Below are 27014 nucleotides of genomic sequence, written 5' to 3' on the forward strand. Positions count from 1 at the left end.
AGGAAAGGGCTGAAAAATTTGAACTCTAAAAGAGTATTGGTTTTGCATGGGGTAAGGGAAACATAAAATTAGCCTTAATACTGCTTCTGACAAGTGACAAGCCTGTTAAGAATCAAAATAGCTGAGATGTTGCTATAGGGTTTTATAAATATATAAAACAAGAAGCATTAAAATTAGACAGGACAATGCTACAATAAAGTTTACTGGAAAATTTGTGAGCAACTGGTGTGGTGAGAATTCAACATTAGCTTGAATGGGAGGATATGACCAAGGTACTTGTTGCTTTTGGAAGTGAAGCTTCCACATCTCTTACTGAGCCTTACTCTGATTGTTACAAAATTCAGCAATGTGATTTCCTAACAGAAAATAAACAAAAAACCTAAAACTAGAGGGGTATAAGCCGTAAAGAAAATTAGGTGTATTTTTTAAAAAAAAGGAAAGGAAAAAAAGTCTTCACCCGACCTAGAAATATGATCTTACCCATGAATGATATAGCCTCATTCTTGTATTTTGCAGGCCACAATTGGTAGGTGGCCCACATTAAGTGTGCTCCTGGATACCAGATAATTTTCCACTCCTGAAATTCTGCACTTTCATAATTTCCTTTCATGTTAGTGACAGTATATGGAGCCAAATAGTTAGTAAACTGCATTTTGCATTCAGTACTTGCAAGTCTCAAATAAAATTAATGCACCAGGACAAAAAGGCTAAGAAGAAAGTTACTTTCCTCTGTGTATCTACTTTTGCTATTATTTCATGCAAATATATAGGTTCAGAAAGTTACAAAAGAATTTAGGAACTGCAGTGATGAGTTGAAGGAAAGGCAGGTTCATTTTTGGCTCAAAGTTGTAAAGTTGAACTTTCTTTTGAGCCAGATCTGTATTCCTAAACCTAAGCTTATAGATTTTGCCAGATTTATAATAGCCACTGATGTTGACTGATGAAGAGAGGGGGAGGGGGAGAGAGAATTTCAATGGGGTTTTGAATTACGGTATTAAGGGTTTGCAGATTTTCAGATACTGGGTAATTTAAGATTGATAACCTATGAGCAAGGCACTTGATGTATATATTACATTAGATTTTACTACCAAAACATCAAACTTCTAGCATCCTGCAGTTCTTCCTCAGTATAATTAGTTTGGTGTGGCTTTGTTTGTTGTTATTTCAACATACCAATTTTATATTGTTCTTTTATTCTAGGTAATTTAAATATGTTTGTTCTAATTTGGTTAATTGTAATTTCAACTTTTAAGGAGCTGCCCTAGTAAAACACAGAGTGAGATACGAGAAAAAAAGAAAGCCCTATAACTTTGCCAGAAAGACAAGATATAAATAATAAAAATGCCATGATTATAGGTAACCCCTGAGGATAGTTACAGTTCCTTGTCCATCATCAAGGCAGAGGAGACACAAACATTGTGAAACATATTTCAGAGGCCCAATTTTTACCTTCCAAGTATGCTCCCTTTTGCAAAACAAGAGATGAGAAAATGGGAGATTTTGAAGAATGAAGCTGATGCCCACAAGGGCAATCTCTCTCTCCCTTTGCTTTCAAGCAGAGCTACTCTAAGGAGCAGTCCCATCCAGAAGTATTATTATTATTTTTACTTAGTTCAGTTTTCCCTTCACATCTGTGTGATTAAAATAAAACATTGGGTATTCAAAACTTGACTTGTTTCGTTTGTAGTTGCATTAATGATGCTGGAATGTGGGATGTAATGATTGCTGTGTATAAGTGGTATAGACATCAAAGGAGATCTGGTTTAAAGAACAGAAAGGAAGAGAGGGCCCCCAGCCCCCTGCATCCTTTGGCTCAGGCTGCTGAATAACAGATGAGCACACTGCACATTTATAATTTATAACTGAAAAATCATGGGGTAAATTTGTGTTCTACGGAGGGAAGAAGGCACTTCTTTTCCACACTCGGCACTTGTTTCTCTCTTTTTAAAAAAAGTGAATGACACAGGGATTCACGTGGTGTTTTTCAAATCAGAGAGATCTTCTGTAAAGGGTACCACCATTAAGATTTTAAGTGGCTGGCCATTTCTCACCATCTTTCCATGTCAATTTTTAGTGCACTGTGTTTCCCTGAAAAGAAGACCTGGCCCTATATCAATTTTTGTTCCAAAAGTCACATTAGGGATTATTTTTCCAGTTAGGTCTTATTTTTGGAAAATACGGTTCTAGATGCATCCATCTGGCTGGCAATCTTAACTGGGTCTTATTTTCAGGGTAGAGCTTATATTACGAGCAGCCTGAAAAATCATGCTAGGGCTTATTTTCCAGTTGAGTTTTATTTTCAGGGAAACAGGGTATATATTCGGAAATATTTTTTTTTCCTCTTCTCTCTTTTAACACAACCTGTTTCTTAAATTTTAATCCACACTGCACAATTATTCCAACAATATAAGGAGAAAAATAACTGGTGAAAATATCTGTGTCATACAAGCCTCTTGAATGGAGTATTTAGCATTAAAATATTAGACGCTGTTATGCATCTTGTGGCTAATGAGTAGCTGTGTGTTTATAAGGACTATGTATCTGTAAGAATTTAAAGGTCAAGTTTCATTTCATTTCTTATTGCTAAAGTCCAAGATCCACTCTATATTCTTCCCTTGCCCTTTTCAGCTACGTGCAAATGTTGCCTAATTTTCAATCCTATTCTATTTATGGATGGAATTGCTAGCAGATTGTTATCATAGTACGTATAAAACAGTCCTATGAAAAGTTCCAAGTTTATTATTTGTCTGCTTTTGTGAAAAACTTAAAAATAATGGAAATGCAAATAGAAAGACCTGCTATGGTTTTTTTTTTTTATGCTATTGAACATGGTTGGTGAAGTTAAGATTTCCTTCGGTAGGCTCTTTCATTTTAGGCAATCTATTGAATAAACGAAAGAGCACAATTTAAGGAGGAAGATACATAGAGTAACCCTAAAACTTTACATTACATTATAATGCAGTGACAAGCATAACAAGGCTACCTTGGCTGTGTTAGATGGAAATGTCACAATTTTGAGTAGGATTTGTTTATCTCATCCTAGCTTTATTATTTTTATACATAACTCAAGACTGTTAACATATTTAATACTCCTTTTTCCTCCAATTTTCCCTACCACAACAAACATGTCACATAGTTTGGGCTGAGAGTTACTGGCTTAAAGTCACCCTGCTGGTTTTCATGTCTGCCTAGTGCCTTAACCATTAAACCAACCTTATCTTATATGAAAATATCACAATTTAAGTAGTTATTTCCCTCACACCAAATTCTCTTTCCCCTTCCATTTCATCCTTTTTTATATATTGTTGTTCCCATTTCAGTTAATTAAATAATTTTGGTAATTCACGTTGTATTTATGAAACACAAAGCAAGAAAACAAACTTAAGCTATCTTGCTGGCCAAATCCAATGTAATTTACCACTGGTAGAAGTCTGAAGACAAGGCCTCAGCTTGTGTCTCCCTTAAAGATTGATTGTTTTCCTTGTTAGTCTTTTATATTCCATTCAGTTGGGAATTCACCAATCTCTGAACATGTCCCTCTATATTACCCCTCCAGGTCAAAACAAAAGGAGATTGTGTTCACTTTTATAACAAGGTACAAGTTTTTTGTGCTCAGAGTATGTGAAAGAGAAATGGCTATTATACTGAGAATCCAATCAGAGCTTGTTGAATTCTTGGAAGCCTCTGGCATTTGTGAAGAGAGTGGTAATTTCATTCACCGAGAATCGGCGGAGGAAAAGTACGAGCTGCCCACAAAAAGAGTTGAAGTCTAAATTAAATCTGAAGAAGAGCTCTTATCAAAGCTCCTCCCGCAAGGCTAATGAAGTTGAATTAAGGCTGTTAAATCAACTTGTGATTGCCTATCATTGCAGAGGACCCATACATTATTTCTATCAGCTGGATTTATGAGGTTCATTTCCATTAGAAGGGAGGAAAGAGGAAGACAGCCAAAAATACTTTGGAAAAAATAACAGTTTAATCTTTCTGTTTTCCTTGGGAAATTTAACTGGCAACCAATGTATGCATGTTTGGATGATATCATTTCTGCTTATTATTCTAAATATATTTGAACAGGGCCATCATGGTGAAAATAGTAACACAATATCATTGGGATGTAAATATGATTACATTTCAAAAAGCGTTCAAATGGATTTAAGATAATGCACATGCTCTTAATGTCCTTTCTAGGCTACAATTTCTGCTTTCAAGCAGATCTTAGTACTTCCTTACTTTATCTTCCTTCATTTGTTGAATGAGCCTTGAAAGAGTGTATTTTTTGGCAAACACCTTGTGAAGGAATAATGCTAAATTATCTTCAGTTACAGACAGAACAAAGCAATACATCTTTCTATCCAGGTAAGCAGATAAAATTTCAGAAATTAAGACTGACTGGTTTACTTTCTTACAAATATCATCTTTGGATTTAGAGCAGCGGTCGGCAACTGGTGGGCCGCGGCCCACTGGTGGGCCATGAGAAAATTTTGGTGGGCCGCAGAAAAATCTCACCCCCAGAGCACCCCCACAAAGCGATTAATCCAGGCTGCACAGAAACACAAGACTGCGCCACCCACATGGCCTGCGGGAACCCTCCCCACCCACTCACTCCTTACCTGGTAAACTTGTCTGCTAAGTTGCTATTCTTCCTTTTTCCGACCATCATCTCTTCTGCTGTGCCAGATTTAGATTAGCTAGGAAGCAGGAAATGGTTGGATTTCTTGCTTTCTAGATAAGCACAGCCAAACCTCCCTTAGGACTGAAGGTTTGCTTTCAAGCAAATTCAGTGCAGATTCACAGCAAGCAAATTTGAGAGACTGAGCTAGCCGATGGTAGCTAGATAGATCACTGAATGATTCTGTGAGCAACTCAATCTGCCTGCTTTGCCTGATTTTGGGTAAAAGTTGCTCTTTTTTATAATAAAAAATTCAATATTTACATGCATGGTGTGTTGTGAGTTAATTTTATGAGTTTGCTTGTTAGCAAATTTTATGAGTTTGCTTGCTAGCAAATTTTATGACTGAGCTAGCCACTGCCAGATAGATAGATTTCTGAATGAATCTGTGATTCTGTGAGCAACTCAATCTGCCTGCCTGCTTTGCCTGATTTTGGGTAAAAGTTTTTTATAAAAAAATCAATATTTATATAAATATTTATAATATTTACATACAAGCCATGCCCAGCCAGTCACATGACCAAGCCACACCCACAAATTAAGCCATGCCTACAGAACCAGTTAGTGGTCCCTGGGATCTAAAATTATGAGTTTGGTGGTCCCTGAGGTCCAAAAGGTTGGCGACCCCTGGTTTAGAGCTTAGTAACTCTTGGATAAACATCCATACCCATGCAACAGGAAGCAACAAAAAGAGTTCCCAGATCATTTAGAGCATTCAAATTATTTCCCATTGCTGAAAAATATGTTAGGTGGAAATAGTCCAATCAGTGGATGTTTTTAAAAAGAGATTGGACAGTCACGTCTGGAATTATTCTCCTGCTTGAGCAGGGGGTTGGACTAGATGTCCTCCAAGGTCCCTTCCAACTCTGTTATTCTGTTATTTCCATTTGCAAGACCAAACCTTTCTGGCCCTCCATCAATTTACATAGTGGCAGATTTTCCATTGGATGAGGAAAAAGAGAAGCAACCAGTTTATTTGCCTATCAGATCATTATAAGATAAGATTAGAATGGGTGTCTGTACTTTTTTTTTTTTTCCTTCAGTAAAAGATTTAGGGAATATGTTCCAATCTGTCTTTAATGTCTTTAAATCCAAAATGCTCTTAGCACAATTAAAATCGTTTCTAATCTTATTTAAAGGTTTCCTCTCAATTCATCAATGAGGAAAGCACTCTGGCTCTAAATATAATTATTTATGGTGCAAACCATTATAATTCCTTTATGTATGTATGGTGAGGTCCTAAATAAATAAAAAAAACCCAAGCTATTCCAATTGAAATACAAAACTTCCAACGTAAAATCCACTTTTGTAACAGAAACTTAGCAAAACTGAATTTTATGCAGACCCAATTTGTAAAGTATTGTTGTAGCACAAAATGTGGTCACTTTTATGGAAACTTTAGAATGTGTTTATATATTAAGGAAAATACAGTTGCCTGTTGGGACTAACCCAATTGATTTATGGAGAATGATGTATGGGGCAATTTATTCCTTTAGTACATAATTACTTTGAAAATTATGCTTTGTGCTATAGACATCACTCAATCTCGGGATTAACTGAACTGGTTTCACAAAGTTCATGAAACTTACAAGTTTAAGAAATTATCCACAACACCCCCAATTCCAAGTCAAATAGGTACAATTCTAAGAGCCTTTCCACACAGTTGAGTTATAATGGTTTCCATTCATCTTGAAGTCAAAATAAAATGACCAAATGTGAACGGCACTTTCTCGCCTCTATTTCCAGTCACTAGTAGTCACCAGATTTCCCTCCGAGGTAATGGGTGACAAGTCTAACATATTTTTATATATTGTCCTTGGTTGGTGTTGGAATGGGGAAGAAATATGGCTGAACAATTAGGGTTAGATGCACCTGGAAAAGCCGCAAAGGTTGTAGAAGGAAGAAAGTCCTAATACTCAGCAAGTACATCTCAGAAATTTGTGCACAGTGAGCCACAGCAGGAAAACACTAATTGCTTATTAACAATTTGACTCTTACAGCTATTGTCTGCAGAATATGTAAATTTACCCTCATTTTGTCTTTGATATGTAATCACATAGTTACCCATACTTTTTAAACTGTCCTGAAAAAGACCACACCGGTTTAAAAATAGTTGTTTTAAAATGATCTTGCCTTCCTGCTTTAGTGTGCTTTAGAGCGTTACACTAACCCATTCAATTCTCTAGATAATTTGCAGCTTCCTTTAAACACTTTCCCTGTCATACATTCTTACATATTCTGTAATAACTTCACAAAAGGGTTATACGCTTTCAGAGTTATTGCCTATGCATTTAATAAAAAGAGGAGCTGTTGTGCAGTGGTTATATTGAACAGAAGCGGATGGAAAATTTACACGTTGGGGACATAAAGAGGTTTATTTGCTTCTATTAGTGGTTAATTGTCTCCAGCATAAAAAAACGATTTGTTTGATGACTCATTGCATGATTAAACATCCTATATTAACCTTAGAGGAAAGCAGATAGATGCTTAAGAAAGGGTCCTTGTAGCGAATCTACTTTAACAAGTAAACAATCGACACTCTGACTACTTTAAGGCATTTGTGCACTTCTTTCTTATCCTTTCCCAAGGAAAGCAGGAATATAATGTGACAATGAGGAAAAATACCTCAGCGAGGAATCAATGTCCAAAGATATTTCCTAAGTTTTGGAAGCGTTGTATGTTATAGCTCTTTTCTATAAGAGGACTGTTCAAATCTCTCAGAAAACAACCCCAAAGTTGTATAGATTCCATGTGCCAATTTTTTAAAAATCTTTAAATAGTATTTGATGTTGCAAGCATGAAATATATAATCCACTATAATTATTCACCTGATTAGTGTAACAGACTTTTAGAAAACATCTTAGTCCAACATTTGAAGAAAAAAAAAAAAGGAAGAGGGTCAGCTTTCATAAAGAAAGTCTGTTATATGAAAAGGAATATAATGATGAAACTTGATGGTAATGGTGAAAACTAGTGTTTGTGGTTTAATGTAACAAATTCTTTTCTCCCCATGTTTTCACTCAATATCTCAACATCCTAAGTATGCTTCTCAGGTCCAAACCTTTACAGACTTGTGAGTGTAACGTGTAGTTTGTCCTTCATTCTCTTAATAATGCTTAATGATATATTCTAAAAACTGCTTGGACATTTGCCATTCAGTTAGAGAATGCATAAACTGAACCCTGCAGGACCATTGTGTGCCTAGACTGGCCTAATAAATCACATCTCCCAAGACAATGTCCCATTAAACCTAATTAGCCAAAGGGTTTATTCCTAAACTGCCTCTTCTCAGGGGAAGTTTTAACTTTTGGTTTTGAAATGAGCTAGAGGCACTTAAAATGCTTCCCCTTCTTTATTTGGCAGCAAAAATTAGCTTATTCTGGAATGTAGTCAAGTGTGCTTTAAGATGCTGGAGTAAAATGGGGGGGGGGGAACTGATGAGCATTTTAACATTATTTTACCACAATGGATAAGAAATGGCTAGCCGATCAACAGGCAAATTTGCTTTCTTTATGCAAAATCTTACTATAGCTGCAGTCCGAAATAAGCTCTGCCTCTTGTTAACAGAGTTTGTAAATGTGGCTAGAATTCAGTTGTCTCTGCTAGTTTTATATGTGCCCCTTTTTAGAAATAATTGCTGTTTGCTAGCGATAAGAAGAAATCTGAAAAAAGTTACGTTGCTGTACACTCTGAAATAAAACTTTTTATCTCATTTTGTATACTTTATGGATCTTACATGCAAAATTCTTTGTTAATGTTTTGAAAAGAAGCCAGGCATTTCAGCTCTGGCTTGTCTTTTAAGTGGAGGCAAAAAGAGAAATTGTTGTATTTAACAAAAACGGTGTTAGGAACATACTTCCTAATCCATATAAAAGTTGGTTATTCTATCCTGGATCAAATCCTCCATTTTTTTTAATGCACTGCAGTGATGGACTTGAGTGGTTTGTTATGAGTATGTGGGAGGAAATACTGCACATAATTCATGATTATGTTTGTGGGGAATAATATAATAAGTTGTAATTTTCTATTATATGGACTAGCACATACCTTATGAACTACATATCCAAGGTACAGCCATGTTTAAATTTTCTTTTCAATTCTTTTGCTGATAATTTGCTATAAGCCTTAACTTTTAAGAAAAGGCCTCTCTTTTGGAGTCTGGGACTGGCAGGAGAGCATTTAATATGTTGTAGCATTTTTAACTGTTCTCAGGCCTTCATGAACAAAGAAAATAGTCAAGTCAACCTTGGGAAAGGTTGAGAATGTATCTAACCCAAACCTATGTTTTTCTCTCTCAAATGTTTTTTTTTTTCACTTGATCAATGTTCTTTTCTATGGCTGTATTGCAATTCTTGTGAAATAAGTGAATTGATAGGGGAATATCAAAGAAGTGAGACATGAGGGGGATGAATGCTTAGCAAGTTTGGGTGACAATAAGGGCTTAACCAGTGCTGGGATTCAATTTTTTTTACTACCGGTTCTATGGGCGTGGCTTGGTGGGCGTGGCAGGGGAAGGATACTGTAAAATCTCCAGTCAAAGGTGGTATTTGCCGGTTCTCCAAACTACTCAAAATTTCTGCTCCAGAACTGGTCAGAACCTGCTGAATACCACCTCTGGGCTTAACTAACTTTAAACATTTAGGTATAATAGTAGATTATAGGCAGTCAGAAAGCATGTGGCCAGACTGTGCCTATCAACTGGGCCTGGAAAGGAATGATGTGGTGTAAACTGACAGGTGTAGGGTGATTATAAAACTATGCTTTTATGTTATTTGGGTATAGCCACTTGCCTTTGTATTGAGATTCACCAGCCTTTTCAAATGCTTCAATAAAACTGTTTTGTATTCCAATAACTTTTGAGTTGGAGTTTTATTCCTCACATGTTGGTGAAATCTTCAGAGGTTTAGTCCCATGAAATGAACACGGGACAAAAATTAAAGTATTTCACAGACTGGTTATCTTTGTGTGAAACGCTTGCCATAGATGTATTTGATTTATAAGTAATCCTAAACTTACATTCTTACATTTAGAGTTACAATGGAACAGGAACTATAAACTGACAATGACTATTGCATATAAGGAAAGATTCTATAAAATGTTTTATAGGTAGCACTTGCCACCGGCAAGATTAGCAAAAATGTTTGGTGACATGTCTACCAAATGTTGGAAGTGTAATCAAACCCCAGGTACTTATCGTATGTGGTGGACTTGTACGAAAGCAAGAAAATATTGGACAAAAATACATACATGGTTGGAAAAGATGATTAAGCAACATATAGATCTAAAGCCAGAAATATTTTTGTTGGGTATAATGCCAGAGAGCTATGATAAAGGGACTGTATATTTCAGTGGTCTCCAACCTTGGCAACTTTAAGACTTATGGACTTCAATTCCCAGAATTCCTCAGCCAGAAAAACTGACTGAGGAATTCTGGAAGTTGAAGTCCACAAGTCTTAAAATTGCCAAGGTTGGAGACTCCTGGTGTATTTAACTTTGCATGTATTGACAGCTGCAAGGATAGTATTTGCACAATATTGGAAAAATGAGAACACTCCATCAGATGAGGAGGTAATTTGGAAAATACTAGACTGTGAAGAGATGAAGAGATTGACATTAAAAATAAAGAACAAAGAAGACACAGAATATTACTTAACATGGAATAGATTTTACAAGTGGTTAGAGATAAAAATCTATTTAAAATTATTCTGTTACACTATTATTTTTGTTGTTAGTATACATGTTAGTATTTGGTGTGGTTTTTTTGTAAATGATATACCCTGACAATACACTGTTTTCAAAATATTTATGAATAAAACACACACACACACTGATATATATATATATATATGTATGTATATATGTTTTCTTAAGTTTTCATGGGTACTTACATGTATGGTATTTAGCTTTGTTTGGGTATTTTCCCACGTCATTATAGTTGTGCTTTTAAAGTTGTAGCAACGTTTCGGCAGAATCTCATCCGCCATCATCAGGCTTCTGTATTGTGTTTGTCTGTGAGTCAGACAAACGGCTGTGAAAGCCTGACTCACAGACAAACACTATACAGAAGCCTGATGATGGCAGATGAGATTATGCTGAAACGTTGCAACTTTAATACCATATATATATATATATATATATATATATATATATATATATATATATATATATATATATATATATATTTGTTTTCTGAGGTTCTCGGTATTTATATAGATCTTGTTGTTTGCTCCATATATATATAACGTATAAGTCTCATTCATCATCTTCAGGCTCCTGTCTCCGGCTCTGTGCTTCTGCAACTATACTCTGAGAAGCACAGAGCCGGAGACAGGAGCCTGAAGATGATGAATGAGACTATCATGCTTAGATACTTGAATCTACGCTGGAGAAAACCCAACAACCAAAGATCTACATATATATATATATATATATATATATATATATATATATATATATAAAGCTACAATGGCACTGAAAAAGGTGACATGACTGTTTTTCATACTTACGACCATTGCAGTATCCTTGTGGTCATTGATTAAAATTTATATGCTTGGCAACTGGCATGCATTTATGATGGTTGCAGTGTCCCAGGGTCTTGTGATCACCTTTTGCACAATGTTACTAATTTATCAAAAGAGCAATTAATAGCAGTTGCCAAAGGTTTTCCCATTTACAGTTATCCGAAAAATTCAAAAGGGACAAAAAGATTTATGGTATGGAGCAAACTTAGAAATAATTTAATTTGCTCCGTATCAGCGTACTGATAGTGAACACATGATTGTTAAACTGTATAAACATTTGTTGAAATTTGAAATGGAGAAAGAACAGGTTAAAGAATATACTATATAGTAAGCTAAGAATTTTGGTTATAATATACAGATGGACCAATGGAAAAACAGGTGGTTAGTTGAAATTTACATTGTGTTGATGTTAAAAGAGATTTTTTATAAAATGACACCTTTTTATTATATGATATCAGAGAAATTCTATAGAATGCATAAAGGTACTTCAAGTGTATTTTGGAAATGTGAACAACATGGAATTTTTTTTTATCATACTTGGTGGACATGTATAAAAAGCTAAAATATTTTGGATTCAAATACATATTTTGATACTAAGGAGTTTAGAGATTAATATTCAACTGAAGTCAGCGCTCGTCTTATTAGGGCTAATGGATAAAAAGATTTTAAAAAGCCATGGAAGATTATTTCAATAAATTATTACTGCAGCAAGATTATTATATGCAGAGATGGAAAGACTCAAACTACTCAGTATAAGGGAATGGTTGATGAAATTGACAGATCTTATGGAGATGGATAATTCATTTGTTTGATTAGAGAAATTTTCTACACTTTTTAGTGACTAGAAACCTCTAATAATTTTTTTGCACAACATGAAAAAGATGAACTTATAATGTATGGTTTTGATGATTAGACAGGATGGATTATGGCAGAAAGAGTACTATGAGGTAACTCTAAAGAGAAGGAAGTTAAAATATAATTGTAATCATAAATTTGTAAAGTTACTTTTTTCTTTCTTTTCATTTTTTCCCATTCTTTCCTTGCACTTTTTGCTTTTTCTTTGCTTTCCTTCTTTTTCTTTACATCAGTCTTCATGTTTTAAAAAAAAAATCAATAAGAATCCCATAAGAACAATTTTTATTAGAACTTTTAGGTGAAAATATATAAAGAAAAATTAATAGAAAACAAATAAGTGCAGGAGAAAAAAGAGAAAAAGATATATAAAGTGACTTCTGATCTTCTTTATACCAATTATAAATTTATTATCCCTCCCCCCTTTAAGACTACATTACATGGTTCCCTTCTTCCCATAGCCAATCCTTTTCCATCACCAAATCCATAAATCACATTTTTTCCCATTTTCAGCAAAGAATCCACATGCGATTTCCAGTCTTTTATATAAAGATACTTATTGTTTTGTCTATGATCAAGTACTATCCAATTTGCAAATATTCAAAGCAATGCAGGTATTTATACTCCCCCCTCCTTACATTGTATATACTTAATTGGTGAGAAGTGATCTAAAATAAGACAGCAAGCCCCAACTAATAATGAAGACACCAGGGTTTCAAAAGGTAATCAGCAACTTGTAAAACTACTGGAGTTTTATCAGCTCATTAAATACCCTGCTTAACAGAAGCTCTTCTGGGATGTCAGGACTAAAATTGCTTGGGGCTTCATTCACTTTCCCGCATTAACTCCTTCAGGGTGATCAGCCACAGGCCCGTTGTTCTCTCTCTTATTCTAATGGAATGGGTGGATTCTCCTCAGACAATGTGTCAAGTTCCAAAAACCAAGAAAGACACTTTGGGATTCTTCTAAGCCAGGGGTGTCAAACTCAATTTCATTGAGGGCCGCATCAGGGTTGTGTTTGACCTTGGAGGGCTGGGGTGGGCGTGGCCAGCATGTCACTTGTGTCAGGGGATGCCTGTGGTGGTCCAAGCACTTTGCCAGTGAAAATGGGCTCCCGGGCTCCATTTTCCACGCAATGGCCTCCTGCAACCTTTTGCCCATGAAAACATGTTGCCCTCACTAGCTGTTTTCAGCTGGAATGGCATTCTGCAATCTTCTGCCAGTGAAAACGGAGCTTGGGGGGGGGGGAGCTCTGTTTTCACTGGCAGAGGCACCATGGGCCAGTCTAGGGCTGTTTCCAGGGCAACCCCACAGGCCAGATTTAAGCACCCCACAGCCCCCGGGCACTGAGTTTGAAACCACTGTTCTAAGCAATTTCCTTTCCTGTAAAGTCAACTTACAGCTGTTGTAGCATCTCCATGGTCATGTGATTAAAACTCAGACCCTTGGCAACTAACTCATAGTTATGGCAGTTGCAGTGTTCCAAGGTCAAGTAATCACCTTTTGCAACTTATGGCAAGAAAAGTCAATGGGGAAGGCAGATTCACTTAACTGTGTTACTAATTTAACAACTGCAGTGACTCACTTAAAAACTGTGGCAAGAAAGGTCATAAAATGGGGCAAACTTCACTTCACAACTGTGTTGCTTACCACTGGAAATTTTGGGATCAATTATGGTCATAAGTCGAGGAGCACCTTTATGGGAGTTCAGCTCTCAGCACACCAAATATGGACACAAGGCTGATGAACAAAATATGAGTCTGGAGTGAAAGTTTACTTTTGATCACTGCATAATTATGACAAATAGAAGCCTCTTGACATGTGGGCAAATTTGTGTTAGGCTTAATAATATTTGGATGGCCAAGTTTTAAATGCCACTTTCTCTATGCTGCCCTCTTTTTCCATCAGCTTGTCTTTGTGACACTGCATCCCACTGTACCAGGCTACTGTGGTCTGTTGGCGGCCTGTAGAGCAGGCAGCAGAGTCAGACGGTGGAGAGGAACATGGGCCAGTCCTGGAGTCCAGGGAGGGCTCAGACGAAGGATCTATGTCCGACATAGAGATGGGGCCAGGGCCATCTGAGAGTTATGTGCAGACTCCAGAATCTGACATCAGCAAGGCAGAGAAACAGGGGAGCTGGTTCCCAGTATGCTCTCGTGCAAAGCTGCCAGAAGGCAAGAACAGTTAAGACAAAAGGGACAACTCGGGAGTAAGGCTTGGAGATGATTGGCCCTTCCCATAAGACATAAAGGAGGAGCAAAGGGACATGAGCCTTTGCAGGAAGCAACTTTGTTCATTCTGGTTGGTTTAAAATCTGAAGCTCCGTGTTGACTTTGGGCTCCATTTGGCCTCGTACAGCTAATTGGTAATTTCAAGGGAAATAAGGTGGCTGCTTATCAGCCTTATCCCGAAAGACTGTGGCAGACTTCTGTTGGACTATTTATAAATTGTTTGGGATTCATTATGGGATGTGAATGCATATAATTCACAACTGTTGAAATAAAACAAAAGGTTTTTGGGAACAGCATGTGATTGTTATTGTCTCAGGAAGACTTGGTCAGAACACAGGCTGCTTCTCCTAACACAGTCAACTAATAGCAAGCCAACACCAACTATATCCATGTCCGTAAGAGATAAGCTTGCCTTGCCCAAGACTGATATTCTATCAAAGTTGGCTACAAATAGACGTAGGAGTGCAATGATTGGAACACAATATTACTGGCAAACTCTGCCCACAGCCAAGAGTTTGATCCTGGCCAGCTCAAGATTGACTCGGCTTTCCATCCTACCGAGGTTGGTAAAATGAGGACCCAAATTGTTGGGGCAATATGCTGATTCTGTAAACAGCTTAGAGAGGGATGTAAAAGCACTATGAAGCAGTATACAAGCCTAAGTGCTATTGTTATTGCTTCCCAGAGAAAGCTCAAACTTGCCAATCCTGGCAACTTGCCAACAAGTGTGACACAAGTGACTTAGTTGCAGCAGAGCTACACTACACCTCAAGGGAAAGTCAAGGGTACTTCTCCCAAGTCTGCTCAGAGGGAGCTAAGCTTTGCCAATGTGCTCTACTTGGCCTGGCATCCTAGTCAAGGGAGACAGGAGTGATCTTCCTTGGGGAGGAACACCTTTGCCAAATAGCTTGGCCAGTGCTCTTGGCACCCACCTGATCAGGGCAACAAAGCTTTGTGTCCCCAAGGGTAAGTGAGAGTTTATGTTTCAATGTCATGCCAAGCCTGTTGCCCAGAAGAGCAAGTAGATCACTTTAAAACTCTGAGAAATGTTTATTTTGAGGTTGGGATAAAACAACTGGTTTAGCACATCTACACTGTTTTTTCCTCATCTCTGCTTGAAAAAAAATGTACTGTAGTGAGAATTAACCAGATGAAACTTAGCAGGGTTAATGTCATCCCATTCTGCCAAAAATGAAGCAGCCGCAGGCTTTTGGATGCTTTCACATTATAGCTTATAGGCATATTTTTTAAAAAACTGAATAAAATAGCTTGAATTAAATCTTGTTGGTGTTGAATTTCGAACATAATCAGGACTGATTTGCAGAGGCCTCTTATCTAGACCCACTGTACACGTTATACTTCTATAATAAAATATTGCATGTTAAATTCTAAGATGAGTGTTATTTTGTTTTGATCTTCTACCAAAATAGTCCCAAAGGTACTTTTCCAAAAGGCAACTTGGTTTTTTTTTTTCTTTGAAAACATTTTGCTTCTTATCCAAGAACCTTCTCCAGTTCTAACTGCTAAAGCACTTTTGGGACAGCCATGACTTGGATGATTGAGAATCTCCATAAACATTCTATCAAGAAAAGTTTGGTTAATGTTTTGGTGGCTTTTCACATATTGGTAAACCTTTCTCAGGACTCTGATAAAGTACCTTCCACCTTCTGGAATGAAGTTTCCTACAAAATTGGATCAGCTCCCACACTACTGAGATTTCAAAGGGTCTTAAAAACTTGTCTTTATCCAGACTTTTGAAGAGGATGATTGATACCCCTAGTTTCCTTTCTCTTTGTCTCTGCCATCATTGTTCTTTAAAAAAAATATTTTAACAATTATAAATCATCAGGAGTCAGACAGCATAATTTTAATAAAATATTAGCATGGTTGTTCACACAGCCAACCAGATGTTTAGACTGGATTTGACACTTTTATCCACCTATTGAGTCTTTCCCAAGGACTTGTTATTGTTAGCTTTGATACAACCTGGTATGTAGTCACTATACAGAACAACATATTCTAGATACTACATGAAATACAACCATGCGTAAGCAAGCGTTATCATTTTACATTTTGTTTCAGGTACTCTGGCAAGCTCTGAAAGATGGGGATTTGTAGCAAGATGTCCATAAAGGTTTTCTTTGAGCTTGGGAAAGAGAAGTAAGCATTAAAAAAAAAAATCAAACTCAGATTATCTGGACATTTCTCCCTTAAGTCGTAAATGATCAGCTACTTCTCCTGATTATCAAATGGTGGATACCAAGAGAATATAAAAAGCTCTACATTAGAAAATTCATGATAAATAAAGTTCTAAAAGTGACTGCATGTACTGTAATTGTTGAGATTGATAGAACACACTATCTTTTCCTTTCAACACTGAAGAATGAAGAAACTCCTTTAAGAACCTTGCCATTGGGTTGCAATATGTTGTAATAAATGTGATGCCTTCACTACAACTCTTATATTTTCCTCTGACCTGCATTTTCATTATTCTGACCTCACTTCCTTCTCATCCATGAGTATACTTATAACATTCCCTATACCCAATTGTATGGACTGTAATCCATAAAAGTTCATGCCAGTTTGCCAATCACTTAAACAGAGGTAACTCCCAAAATACAAAGAACCATAATATTGTTGAAATTTCCAAGAACGTAACAAGTATATTTAAGAATGTCTCTCTGTGTGTATGTGGTTTGTGTGTGTGTGTGTGTGTGTGTGTGTGTGTGTTATGGATGTGCTTTCTCATCCAGGCTTTGTTTAAGATTGCATTGCATGATAGTGTTCAGTCGTGAAAACATTGCTGAGCTGAAGCTTACAATCACAATTATTTCAATAATCTGCAGATTATAGAACTGTAGAACATGTCTGGTGTGTTATATTAGAAGGGCGAAAGCAATACTGATCACATATTTCTCTATTGCCTTACATTTCCTATTTTATGGTCTTTGTTTTGTCTAATACTATTTACACCTACCAACTGAAATTCACATTCTTGTGAAGAAGACTCTAGCACAGTATCCCCCATTATCTCAGAAGTGATCCAAGGAGTTGTAAAACAAAGTCAAGGTTTTAAATATATTAATATTCAGAACATTTACAATCTTCTGTCTTTCTGAGATGGATAAAATGAGGAGTCAAATCGTTAGGCGGGCAATATGCTGACATTGTAAACTGCTTAGAGAGGGCCGTAAAGCAGTAAAGAGTGGCATATAAGTCTAAGTGCTATTGTTATTTACGGTTTTATCTTTGGAATAGTATGAAACTAGTGTAACAATTTTCAAAAGCAGTACAAATGATACTAGGAATTGACAATGCATCCTAATTTATCTTGATAAAAAATTTAGTTTGTGTCCTTTATTAGTCAGAAGAATAGGGATTCATATGGCTACATTGATTGCACTTACTGTAATTCAATAAATTCCAGATGAATTATTTTTCTGAAATATCAATAATATGAAAGAGGGTTTTTTTAAAAAAAAAAATCGCTATGGGCAATGGGAAATGTTACCCTCATGTGAGACACAATGTGGAAAAAGTGATTAAACAATTTAAATGACAATAGAGAGTTCATGAGGAAGAGGGATTTAATTATTTCTCGAACAGATCACTAAAAGAAAAAAGAAATGAAATCACGTTCCCCATTTATACATTGGAATGAACCTGTCTGGCCACTGGGTGTCATCCTTGATTCAAATGAGGACTAAAGACTTTCCAGAAGCAGCATATCACTGACAGATTGTACAGCATAGAGCAAAATGTTCTGCATTTAAATCAGCTACAAAAATGGAATGCTATGACATAGACAAATTCAGTTTTGTCTCAATGCCTTACTGGGTGACCCGATGATATTTGGCGGAAAATAAAAAGATGACAAAGATCTCGAACATTAGGAACTAATATGCCAAATCTGAAGACCAATCTTTCATCCATAAATAAACACTAATTCAACTGAGGCTATTCTGGAAGACTGCAACTATAAACTATTTTAACTTCATTTGTTTTGTTTTTTTTCCCCTATAGTTGACTTTTATGCTGCAATTCTTTCTGATATATTGAGACTGCCTAGTGCGGATTATATAACATTGAAGGCACCATAACATTGTTCTGTATGTGAACAATCGTACTTTATTGGTTGAATTCTGCCATAAGAATGGATGAAAGGTTATTCCTCTTTGTCAACCTAGAACCAAAACAAAAAAGTCTTGACACTGAAACAGCAAACCATTGATCCTTTATGCTAATGCTGTAGATTCCAGGATTCTCTCCCTCCCTATTCAAAAGCATTCCTTCAATTTGCTATTAAACACCATAAGGAACTTGGAATCTGGGAATCTTCTTTCTCTACCATCCTCGGCACTCTACCAAGCATTAAATCTGGATTCAGCCCTTTGTATTTCATAACATTTTGTTTTCTATAGGGATGACCTAGTTTTGTTTGTTAAAGATTGCACATGCTATATCATGCTAAATCCTTGTTTCTCTAGCTGGAAGCTAGTTTCCCATATAGAGCAACAAACTTTTCCTTCTTCTGCCAAATTCTCTTGGGATTATACAACCAGAAGGACTAAATCTTACAACCTATTCTCCATGGAGTATTGTAAGTATCATAACCGTAGGACTGAATAGCTGCTCCTACATAAAGGCTATAAGGAGAATTTATCATGCAAAATAATAGATTTCACAGGGAGAGGGAATGTGCAAATTTCAGAGGTTATCTTATAAATTATGTTTCAACATGATTCATGCCATGAATGTTTAGACTACCGTGTAAATATTACAATCCTACAACACAAGTTGGGGAGCTTCTTAAAAGAAATTCTCTCCTGTTTTTTTCTTGATATCAGGGGATCATATTTCAGAAATGAGCATATCTTGGTTAATAACCTGAGGGAAGGGACTAATACTGGAAACACTCAAACATGACTTTCTGTCATTCTATTTTTTCTCTCTGCCTCTCTCCCAGTGACTGCTACTCTTTTTACGCTCTCACATTAATAAAGACACGAGGAGTGAAGGAAAATTTCCTGGTTGTGTGCACATTTACCATGTTAGGTGTGTGACTTTTTAAATTCCATCATACTAGATCACAACCACCTCAAGGCAGCAGGCCATCTTTCTCCCTTGTGATCTACAAAACAAAGAATCTCTGTGGCTTTTGCCCAGTGTCTTTTCTTCCCATACCCATTTCATCCCTACAAATTTGAACCGTATACCACACTTCTATCATACACATTTGGGTAAGTGGGGCTTCTGACCTTCAGTTCCAGAACACCAACATGATGTGGGGGAAAGCTAAAATTCTTGTTACATTGCAGTTTTGTTATCACAGCCGTAATCCTAACAAATCCGGTTCCATTAAAACAAATAGTTCTTTAAGGAAAAATGGAAGGCTATATTAACTCCAGTTTGGTGAACTTTCTCTCACCCTAAAGTCTACACAGAACAGAGAAAGAGGTCTTTTTGATCAAGTATTTCTGTAACAATTGGCATCTACTGCCCTTTCGTTCAAGCCAGATGAATAACAAGTTGATTCTTCATAAGTAAAAACAACCACACACTGTGTACTGTACACAGGCAGTCCTCACTTAACAACCACTCGTTCAGTGACTATTCAAAGTCAGTGGTGCTAGGAATGAGGGGAACTTATGATTGGTCCTCGTAGATCCAGCCATTGCAACATACCCATGTGATTACAATTCAGGCACTTGGTAACCAGATCGAACTGACAGTGGTTGCAGTGTCCTGCAGTTACATGATCTCCCCTGCTCACTTCCCAGGAAAAAGTCAACTGGGAAGCAGGCAGGGAAGATCACAAATCATATTGGTTAAGTCTCCTACCCATCCTCACCCCGTTGGTCTTCACTGAGCACTGCACCACACCCTCTTTTCCATGGCTTCCCTACACTCACATGGATCCATGGCCTCCTTTCTTCAGACTCCTTGGAAGTCACAAGCACGCATACCATTCTTTCTTCAGCCTTCCCATGCTTGCACCGATCCCTCCTTTCCTTGGCCTTCCTGTGCTTGTGCACACCTTGCCTCCTTGGTTTTCCTGTGCTTACACAACACCAAGTCACATGCTGTTTGCATCAGGCTTCCCCCATGCTCCTGTGGCAATGCCACACTCCTTACTTGAGGCTCTTCACTGCCTTCCACTTCACACATCTTGGGGCTACAAATGCAATCTGTCTGCCTGGATTGCTGTTGTTAAGCAACGCGGTCATGTGATGTTGTGCTTTACCCTACCATGAGCAATGGCAAATCACTGCGATCCCAACTGCCATCCTAACCTGAAGATGTGCAGAAGAGAAGAGCTGAGCTTATATTAAGCACATGGAGTTACGTATCTCTGACTCTCTGTATTAAAATGGTTCACACGTGCTCAAAATGGTATGATCTTCCTGCAACTGCAAAGTGATCTGAATTTATTTGAATGCTTGAGCATCACATAACATTGTATAGTCACAGGATCATTCCAGAAAGTTCTACACTCCCTTACAGTGATTTTGCAGGGTGGGAAGCCTAGATCTCCGTTCATATCTCTCTTCTCTGTGCAAATTTCTTAGAACAATATTGTGATTGTGTAATGTTTCATGAGTGGTTGACTATTTCAGAAAATGCTTTTTTTTAACTTGTGCAAAGGCAGTCTTTTACTACTGCGAACATGTGCAAGATACGCTAAGTGTATGTCTGTGTGTCTGTGAGAGAGAGAGAGAGAGACGCACAGACAGACAGACCGACATCCCTTGGCACTTCATGAAATATAAATTCTATTACTTTAAAAATGTTGTTTTTGAAAAAAAAAAAGTTTTGATTTAGTGTTAATGCCTTATTTTACTGCAACAAAGGGAGTCAGAAGTTGAGGTTCCCTTCACTTTTTTCCCTACCCTTCCTCACTCCTCCTCCCCCTTTTCCTCCTCACCGTTCTGCTATTTACTTTTGTATTTTGCATCTTATTTTACCTTAGAACTCAATAAAAATGTTTAAAAAAACTAAAAATGTGGAATCCATTCTACATCCAAAAGGCAGAAAAATATGCACCTTTCATAGGACCAAATAATAACCCATGCAAATATGTGGTTTATATTTATCAACACTTTTTATAAGTACACACCAATGAATTCAGCAAAAAGTTAATATTAGCACATATTGTCTTGCAGGAAGTTAGCGCCCACCCCTCTCCTAGAAAAATGAAATCTCCTGGGAAATATTAAAAAGGCAGAATATTTTTCCTAAAAAGAGTAAAGCAGAAACTCAGAGAGGCAGAAACTCAGCCCCTCCCCACCTTTGTTAATGGGCGGGCCATTAAGGCCTGGGCCAGAATACTTTACATAACAAAGATCTCCAGGTGAAGGTATAACAATTGCCCAAGAGCCCTTTCAGTGCATCATCATCCAGCAAGGCTCAACCAAGCCTGGAACTCAGGAAAGCCTACAAAGTTAGCTAAGACACACACACCCCTCCATCCCTGGGAGTCTGACAGCCAAGGGGATGCATTTCTTGCACAGGAACAGGAAACACTAAGGCATATAAGGGTCTCAGCATCTTGGCCGGCCCCTTTTTTTCTCTTTTCCTTCACCTTGGAGCATGTGATCATCCTACTTTGGAGCTTCAAGCCATGTGGTCCTGCTGTCCACCATTAAACCATCTTTCCAAACAGCCTCCATGTTTCCAGTGTCTTTTTCCCCACTTGGAACTGAACCCAGAAGGATAATTCTTCCAACAATCTAGAAGTATACTTACGCTGGTTTCATAGTCTTGGAATGTTTCTCATGAATGTAGGCACCGGCTAGACCCCCAGCTCCAGAATTCAGATACTGCAAGATGGAATTCCTCGTTTAAATATCCTCTTGATTTCATCATGCATAGAAAGCAAAACAAACTTTTTTTTTTCTATTTTGGAGAGTACTGTCATACTGTGTTGCAAATACTGTATGATCCAAATAACTGTGAACAGAGGATTCTTAAAAATAGATTGTTGTTCAGTCATTATGTTGTGCCTGACTCCATTCCATCCCATGGATCACAGCACACCAGCCCCACCTCCCTGTCCTCCACTGTCTCCTGGGGTCCACTCAAGCCCCTGCCTGACTGCACTGATGACACCATCTAACCATCTCATCCTCTGGAGCTACTCATGCTCTCCACTCTTTCCCAGTAGCATATTGGACACTTTCTGACCTGAGGTGTCATATATTTTAGTCTTTTGATATTGTCCATGGGTTTTATCTTGGCTAGGATACTGGAGAGGGTTGCCATTTCCTTCTCTAGTGGACCATGTTTTATCAGAGAGCTCTCCACTATGACCTGTCTGTCTTGGGTGGTTCTGCATGGCATGGCTCATAGCTTCTTTGTGTTGCACAAGCCCCTTAGTCATGACAAGGCAGTGGTCCATGTGGGGACTATCCATTCAATTTCTAGACTTCATTTAGATTGAGAAAGAACATTTAAAATGTATCCTTCAAGTTCTGCTATGCATTAGTAGAATTTTTGTTTCATACTAATTTATAGAAAGTTCTCTCACTCTCATTTTTGGACTCGTACTGCTATTTTTTATCAAGTTTTACTGATGCTCGTTTTATCTAAGTGCACTATTCATTATCCTATTTAACATGTAAAATATACCAAACGTTGTTTGAAATAAATAATGGGTTATCCTCTCTGACATTTAACCAACTGTTCCATATTGGCTCTTGCACAAGAGCAACTGAAATTAATTACTGCTAATTATTTGGAATGATAAATATATGCTCACCTTGTAAGAACACCAGCAAGCGAAGTCAACTCCCCACTCATGTAAATGTAGTTCTACATTGCCAACAGCATGGGCCAGGTCAAATCCAACAAAGCAGCCCTTTTAGACAAACAGATGTCATCATGTTTCATTACATTTTTACTGAACTTTAAAAAATATATATTTTTACAACTTTTACACAATTTTTAAGAACTTAAATATTTAAAAATAGACATATTAGCCTTGATGACTTGAACTTAGAAACAGATGAGGTAATGTCCCAAAAGTGCTTTTTCCCCAAATGGCAACAACATTTAGCTTCTCTGAACCTAATACATGTTATTTTATTGATTTGAGAGTCCATGTTGGAAGAAAAATATTTTTTTACACAAAAGACAGGGTGTTTTCTCTCCCAAAACTATACAGGTTGCCTATTTTTATGTTTACCTAATTTTCATGGATCCTAAGAACCCGGTTTTCATTTACTTTGAAATATTTCTAGCATTTCCATATTGTGAAAACATGTTCACCCCAAATTGGAAATAAATTAAGAGAAGTGTCTTAAAAATGTTAAAAATGCAGTTTAGAATTTTTTTCCTCCATGACTTCTATACACATTTCACTTCTGAAACTGAAAGACCATGTAAGATACAAACTATGGTTTATTTATACAAATTGCCACTTGATGGCAGTATGTTTAAATAAAAAAATAGTTGCAGAAAAATAAAATGTTGAAAATTATAGTACATTTTTTTTTTGTACGGACTGCTCACTGAAGAATATTTTACATATTTTTAAAAGCCTTTATGTATGGTGGGAGGATCAACAGCAAGGGCATAAATTCTCAAATCTTTTCTCAAATAAGAACACAAAGACTTAGGAAACTTTGGCTTCTGTCTTTTTCTCCATCTAAATTATTAAAGCCGTATTTCAATATATTAACTCTACTTGGCTGTATCTCCCTCTCTGAAAATAATTGCATTTATAAGTGCAACACGCTAATTCTAATGAAGCCACTAATGAGGCTGCCAGCACAGAAAGTCCTTTCAGGGTGAAAGGACAAACTTGCAGACTGTGTAAGTTTCAAAATAAAGCTGAAAATGATAGATTGAAAAAAAATGCAAGTGGGAAAATTAAACACTGCTGTGTGCTACTAATGGATTTTTTTTTTAGCCAGGATTCTTTGCTATCAATGTAATGGCAGCTTTTCTTTTCCAGGTTAGAGGTGTCTCATAGAGATGATTCTAGTGGTTTTTCAACCCCTTTTTTATTTTTGGGGTGGGTGGGAGATTTATAGATATTAAAGGTAAGGAACATTGAGTGCTGAATGTCCCAAATGTTTCATATTGCCATTTTCATCATTACATTTGCAAACCTTGCTGCTGAAATGCCAGCAGCATTTGGGCTGCTTTAGTGGTGGTGACTGAACTTTTGTTGGTTCTATCCTTAAATTTGCCTTGGTATTAATTGAGACATTAATTACTGAAGTAAGAGACACTTAAATCAATCAATCAGTTTATTTGCATTGCAGTAAAAGTATTTAGAATGTATCACAAGAATGTTTAACAATGGAGGAAACCTCAATATTAATAATAATATTTACCAATAGCTCACATGGAAGAGATTTGCTATTCTCTAGGGAAAGAAATTCATATGAAATTTAATATAGTTCACGTCAGGAATAAATTGAGTAGGGCTATTTGTTAAATACTATCAGGTAAAAGGAACAACCCAAAATTTCTATCCTATGATAATCAATTCATTTGGAATAAGTTAAAGTAGTTCTGATAGAACATAATATTTATAGCTGAGGGTTCGACTATAAATAGTTGTCTATCTCTACATCTGTAAATTTTTTACAATAACCATTCCTGAGAAATGAGGAAAGAAGGAAAGAAGGAAGAAAAGAAGGAAGGAAGGAAATAAAGGGTTACAAAGAATAAGAATAAATCAGAAAGAAGGCAAGATCTGAAGCATGCCTGTTAAGCAATACTACACAATTTACAAGTAAAACAGAACCCATAAGAAAAGCAGGACAATTGGATGGTGATGGGACGTGTTTGGAATTAAACCAGCTCCAATTCATGCCATGCCATGCCATACCAACAGAATAAAATCTGACCCAAAAATGTTGACTGAGTTGTACAATAAAGATGGAGAAATAGGTTAAGATTATTTTTCAAGCCTATTTACTTCATTTAACATTTTACAGAGAAGATGTCTACATGTAGGCACCACCACACTGGAAAGAAACTCAAGAAATTGATTTGGAAAAAAATATAAAAACTTAATTAGCAAATATCTGTCAATGAGTAACAACGATATTTCTGAAATCCCTCAGTGTAAGAGAACCTCTATATATTACATGACTTTGTTGACCTCCTCCTCTGCCCGCCGCCTCCACTTCCAGATTCAGAACCAGAGCTAATAGAAAACAAAATTACTGCATATTCCAGCTCTCCTTTGGAGATATATACGAAAGATATGTACTTCTTCAAGGCTGGCCACTTGATTATCATAATACTAGATACCTCTAGAATATATAATGCACAGGAACATGCATAAAGCAAAAGGAAAATAAAACTTTGTTCCAAGCATGGGTAGGCCAGCCTTAGCCAGAACATTCTGCAAAAACATTTTAAATCGGTTGTATTCTGACTGAAAATACAAGCACGCCTATCATTCATTCTATCCCCTGACATTATGCAAAGCACAGAAAACAAATAAGAAATAACAAACCAAAGAGATTACAATCATGAAATGCAAACAGGCTGAATCTAGTCTGTATCATCACTATCCATTCCTCTCCATGAGCTATTATTCTTGCAAACCATCCTTTCTTTCACCAGGCCCATACAAGTTCTCACTTCTCTTTTTTGCTTTCTCTTTTTTTTTTATTAAACCAATACTTTCTTGGTTTTCTCCTACTCTTCCTGCATTCATTCTTCCTTCATGTATTTCTTTTGAGATTTAATATTCATTTATCACATATTTTCTCTAAATTAACACATTGGAATTTTCCTTAACAAAGTTAACAACTAATTCCTCTGTAGTCTTGGTAGTCACTTGTTACATTTTCCTTTGCACAGAAGTACAATAATCATATTCTTCTGTCCAGTTGTTTGACCTTCTTTCAAACACTTGAAAACAAGTCACACAACCATTCAATAAACAGACCACTTCCATATTTTAATAATAATTCTGACCTTGGCTGCAATAAATGATTTAATAATTCCCCAGTTACCTATCTCCATCTTAGCCTTTTAATATTTTTACAGTAATGATATCCTTTTTATTATTATTTTTCTTCTTCTTTTGTTTTTGTTGTTCAGTTGCTAAGTCATGCCTGACTCTTTGTGACCTCATGGACTAGAGCACACCAGCCCCTCCCCCATTCTCCACTGTCTCCTGGAGTTTGCCTAAATTATTGTTCATTGCGTCAATGAACAATCAAAACATCAAAACATCAAACCATCTCATCCTCTGCCATCCCTTTCTCCTTATGCCTTCAATCTTTCCTAACATCAGGGTCTTTTCCAAGGAATCCTCCCTTCTCATTAGGTGGCCGAAGTATTTGAGCTTCAGCTTCCGTATCTGTCCTTCCAAAGAACAGCTAGGGTTGGTTTCTTTTATGATTGATTGGTTTGATCTCCTTGCAGACCAAGGGATTCTCAAAAGTCTTCTCCAGAACCACAATTCAAAAGCATCAATTCTTTGGCACGCAGCCTACCTTATGGCCAACTCTCACAACCATACATAGTAGGAAAACCATAGCTTTGACTATATGGATCTTTGTTGGCAAGGTGACGTCTCTGCTTTTTAATATGCAGTCTGGGTTTGCCATAGCTTTCCTGCAAAGTATGAAGTGTCTTTTAATTTTAAGGCTATTTTTTCTTCTACAGTAACATTTATAGTATTTATTTCAATTCTACTCTTCAATATATCGCTATTATTCTCATACAAATCTCTGCATGAGATTCCTTCTGGTCCAATTTATTTCAACA

General features: G+C 36.8%; 1 protein-coding gene across 5 annotated transcripts in view; it reads right to left on the reverse strand.

The window, feature by feature from the left end:
- Positions 1-27014, reverse strand: part of KYNU (kynureninase) — a 110835-nt gene that overhangs the window by 13347 nt on the left and 70474 nt on the right. For all 5 annotated transcript variants that reach the window (XM_087920293.1, XM_087920295.1, XM_026717801.2 and 2 more), the window contains exons 9-10: positions 23032-23130; positions 22020-22093 (exon numbers count right to left, since the gene is read on the reverse strand). In XM_087920293.1, the coding sequence (XP_087776419.1) occupies positions 22020-22093; positions 23032-23130 (173 nt within the window). The remainder of the gene's footprint in view (positions 1-22019; positions 22094-23031; positions 23131-27014) is intronic.

This window comes from Pseudonaja textilis, chromosome 1 (assembly GCF_049901715.1).
Source record: "Pseudonaja textilis isolate UNSWEBS1 chromosome 1, rPseTex1.2, whole genome shotgun sequence".
Taxonomy (NCBI): domain Eukaryota; kingdom Metazoa; phylum Chordata; class Lepidosauria; order Squamata; family Elapidae; genus Pseudonaja; species Pseudonaja textilis.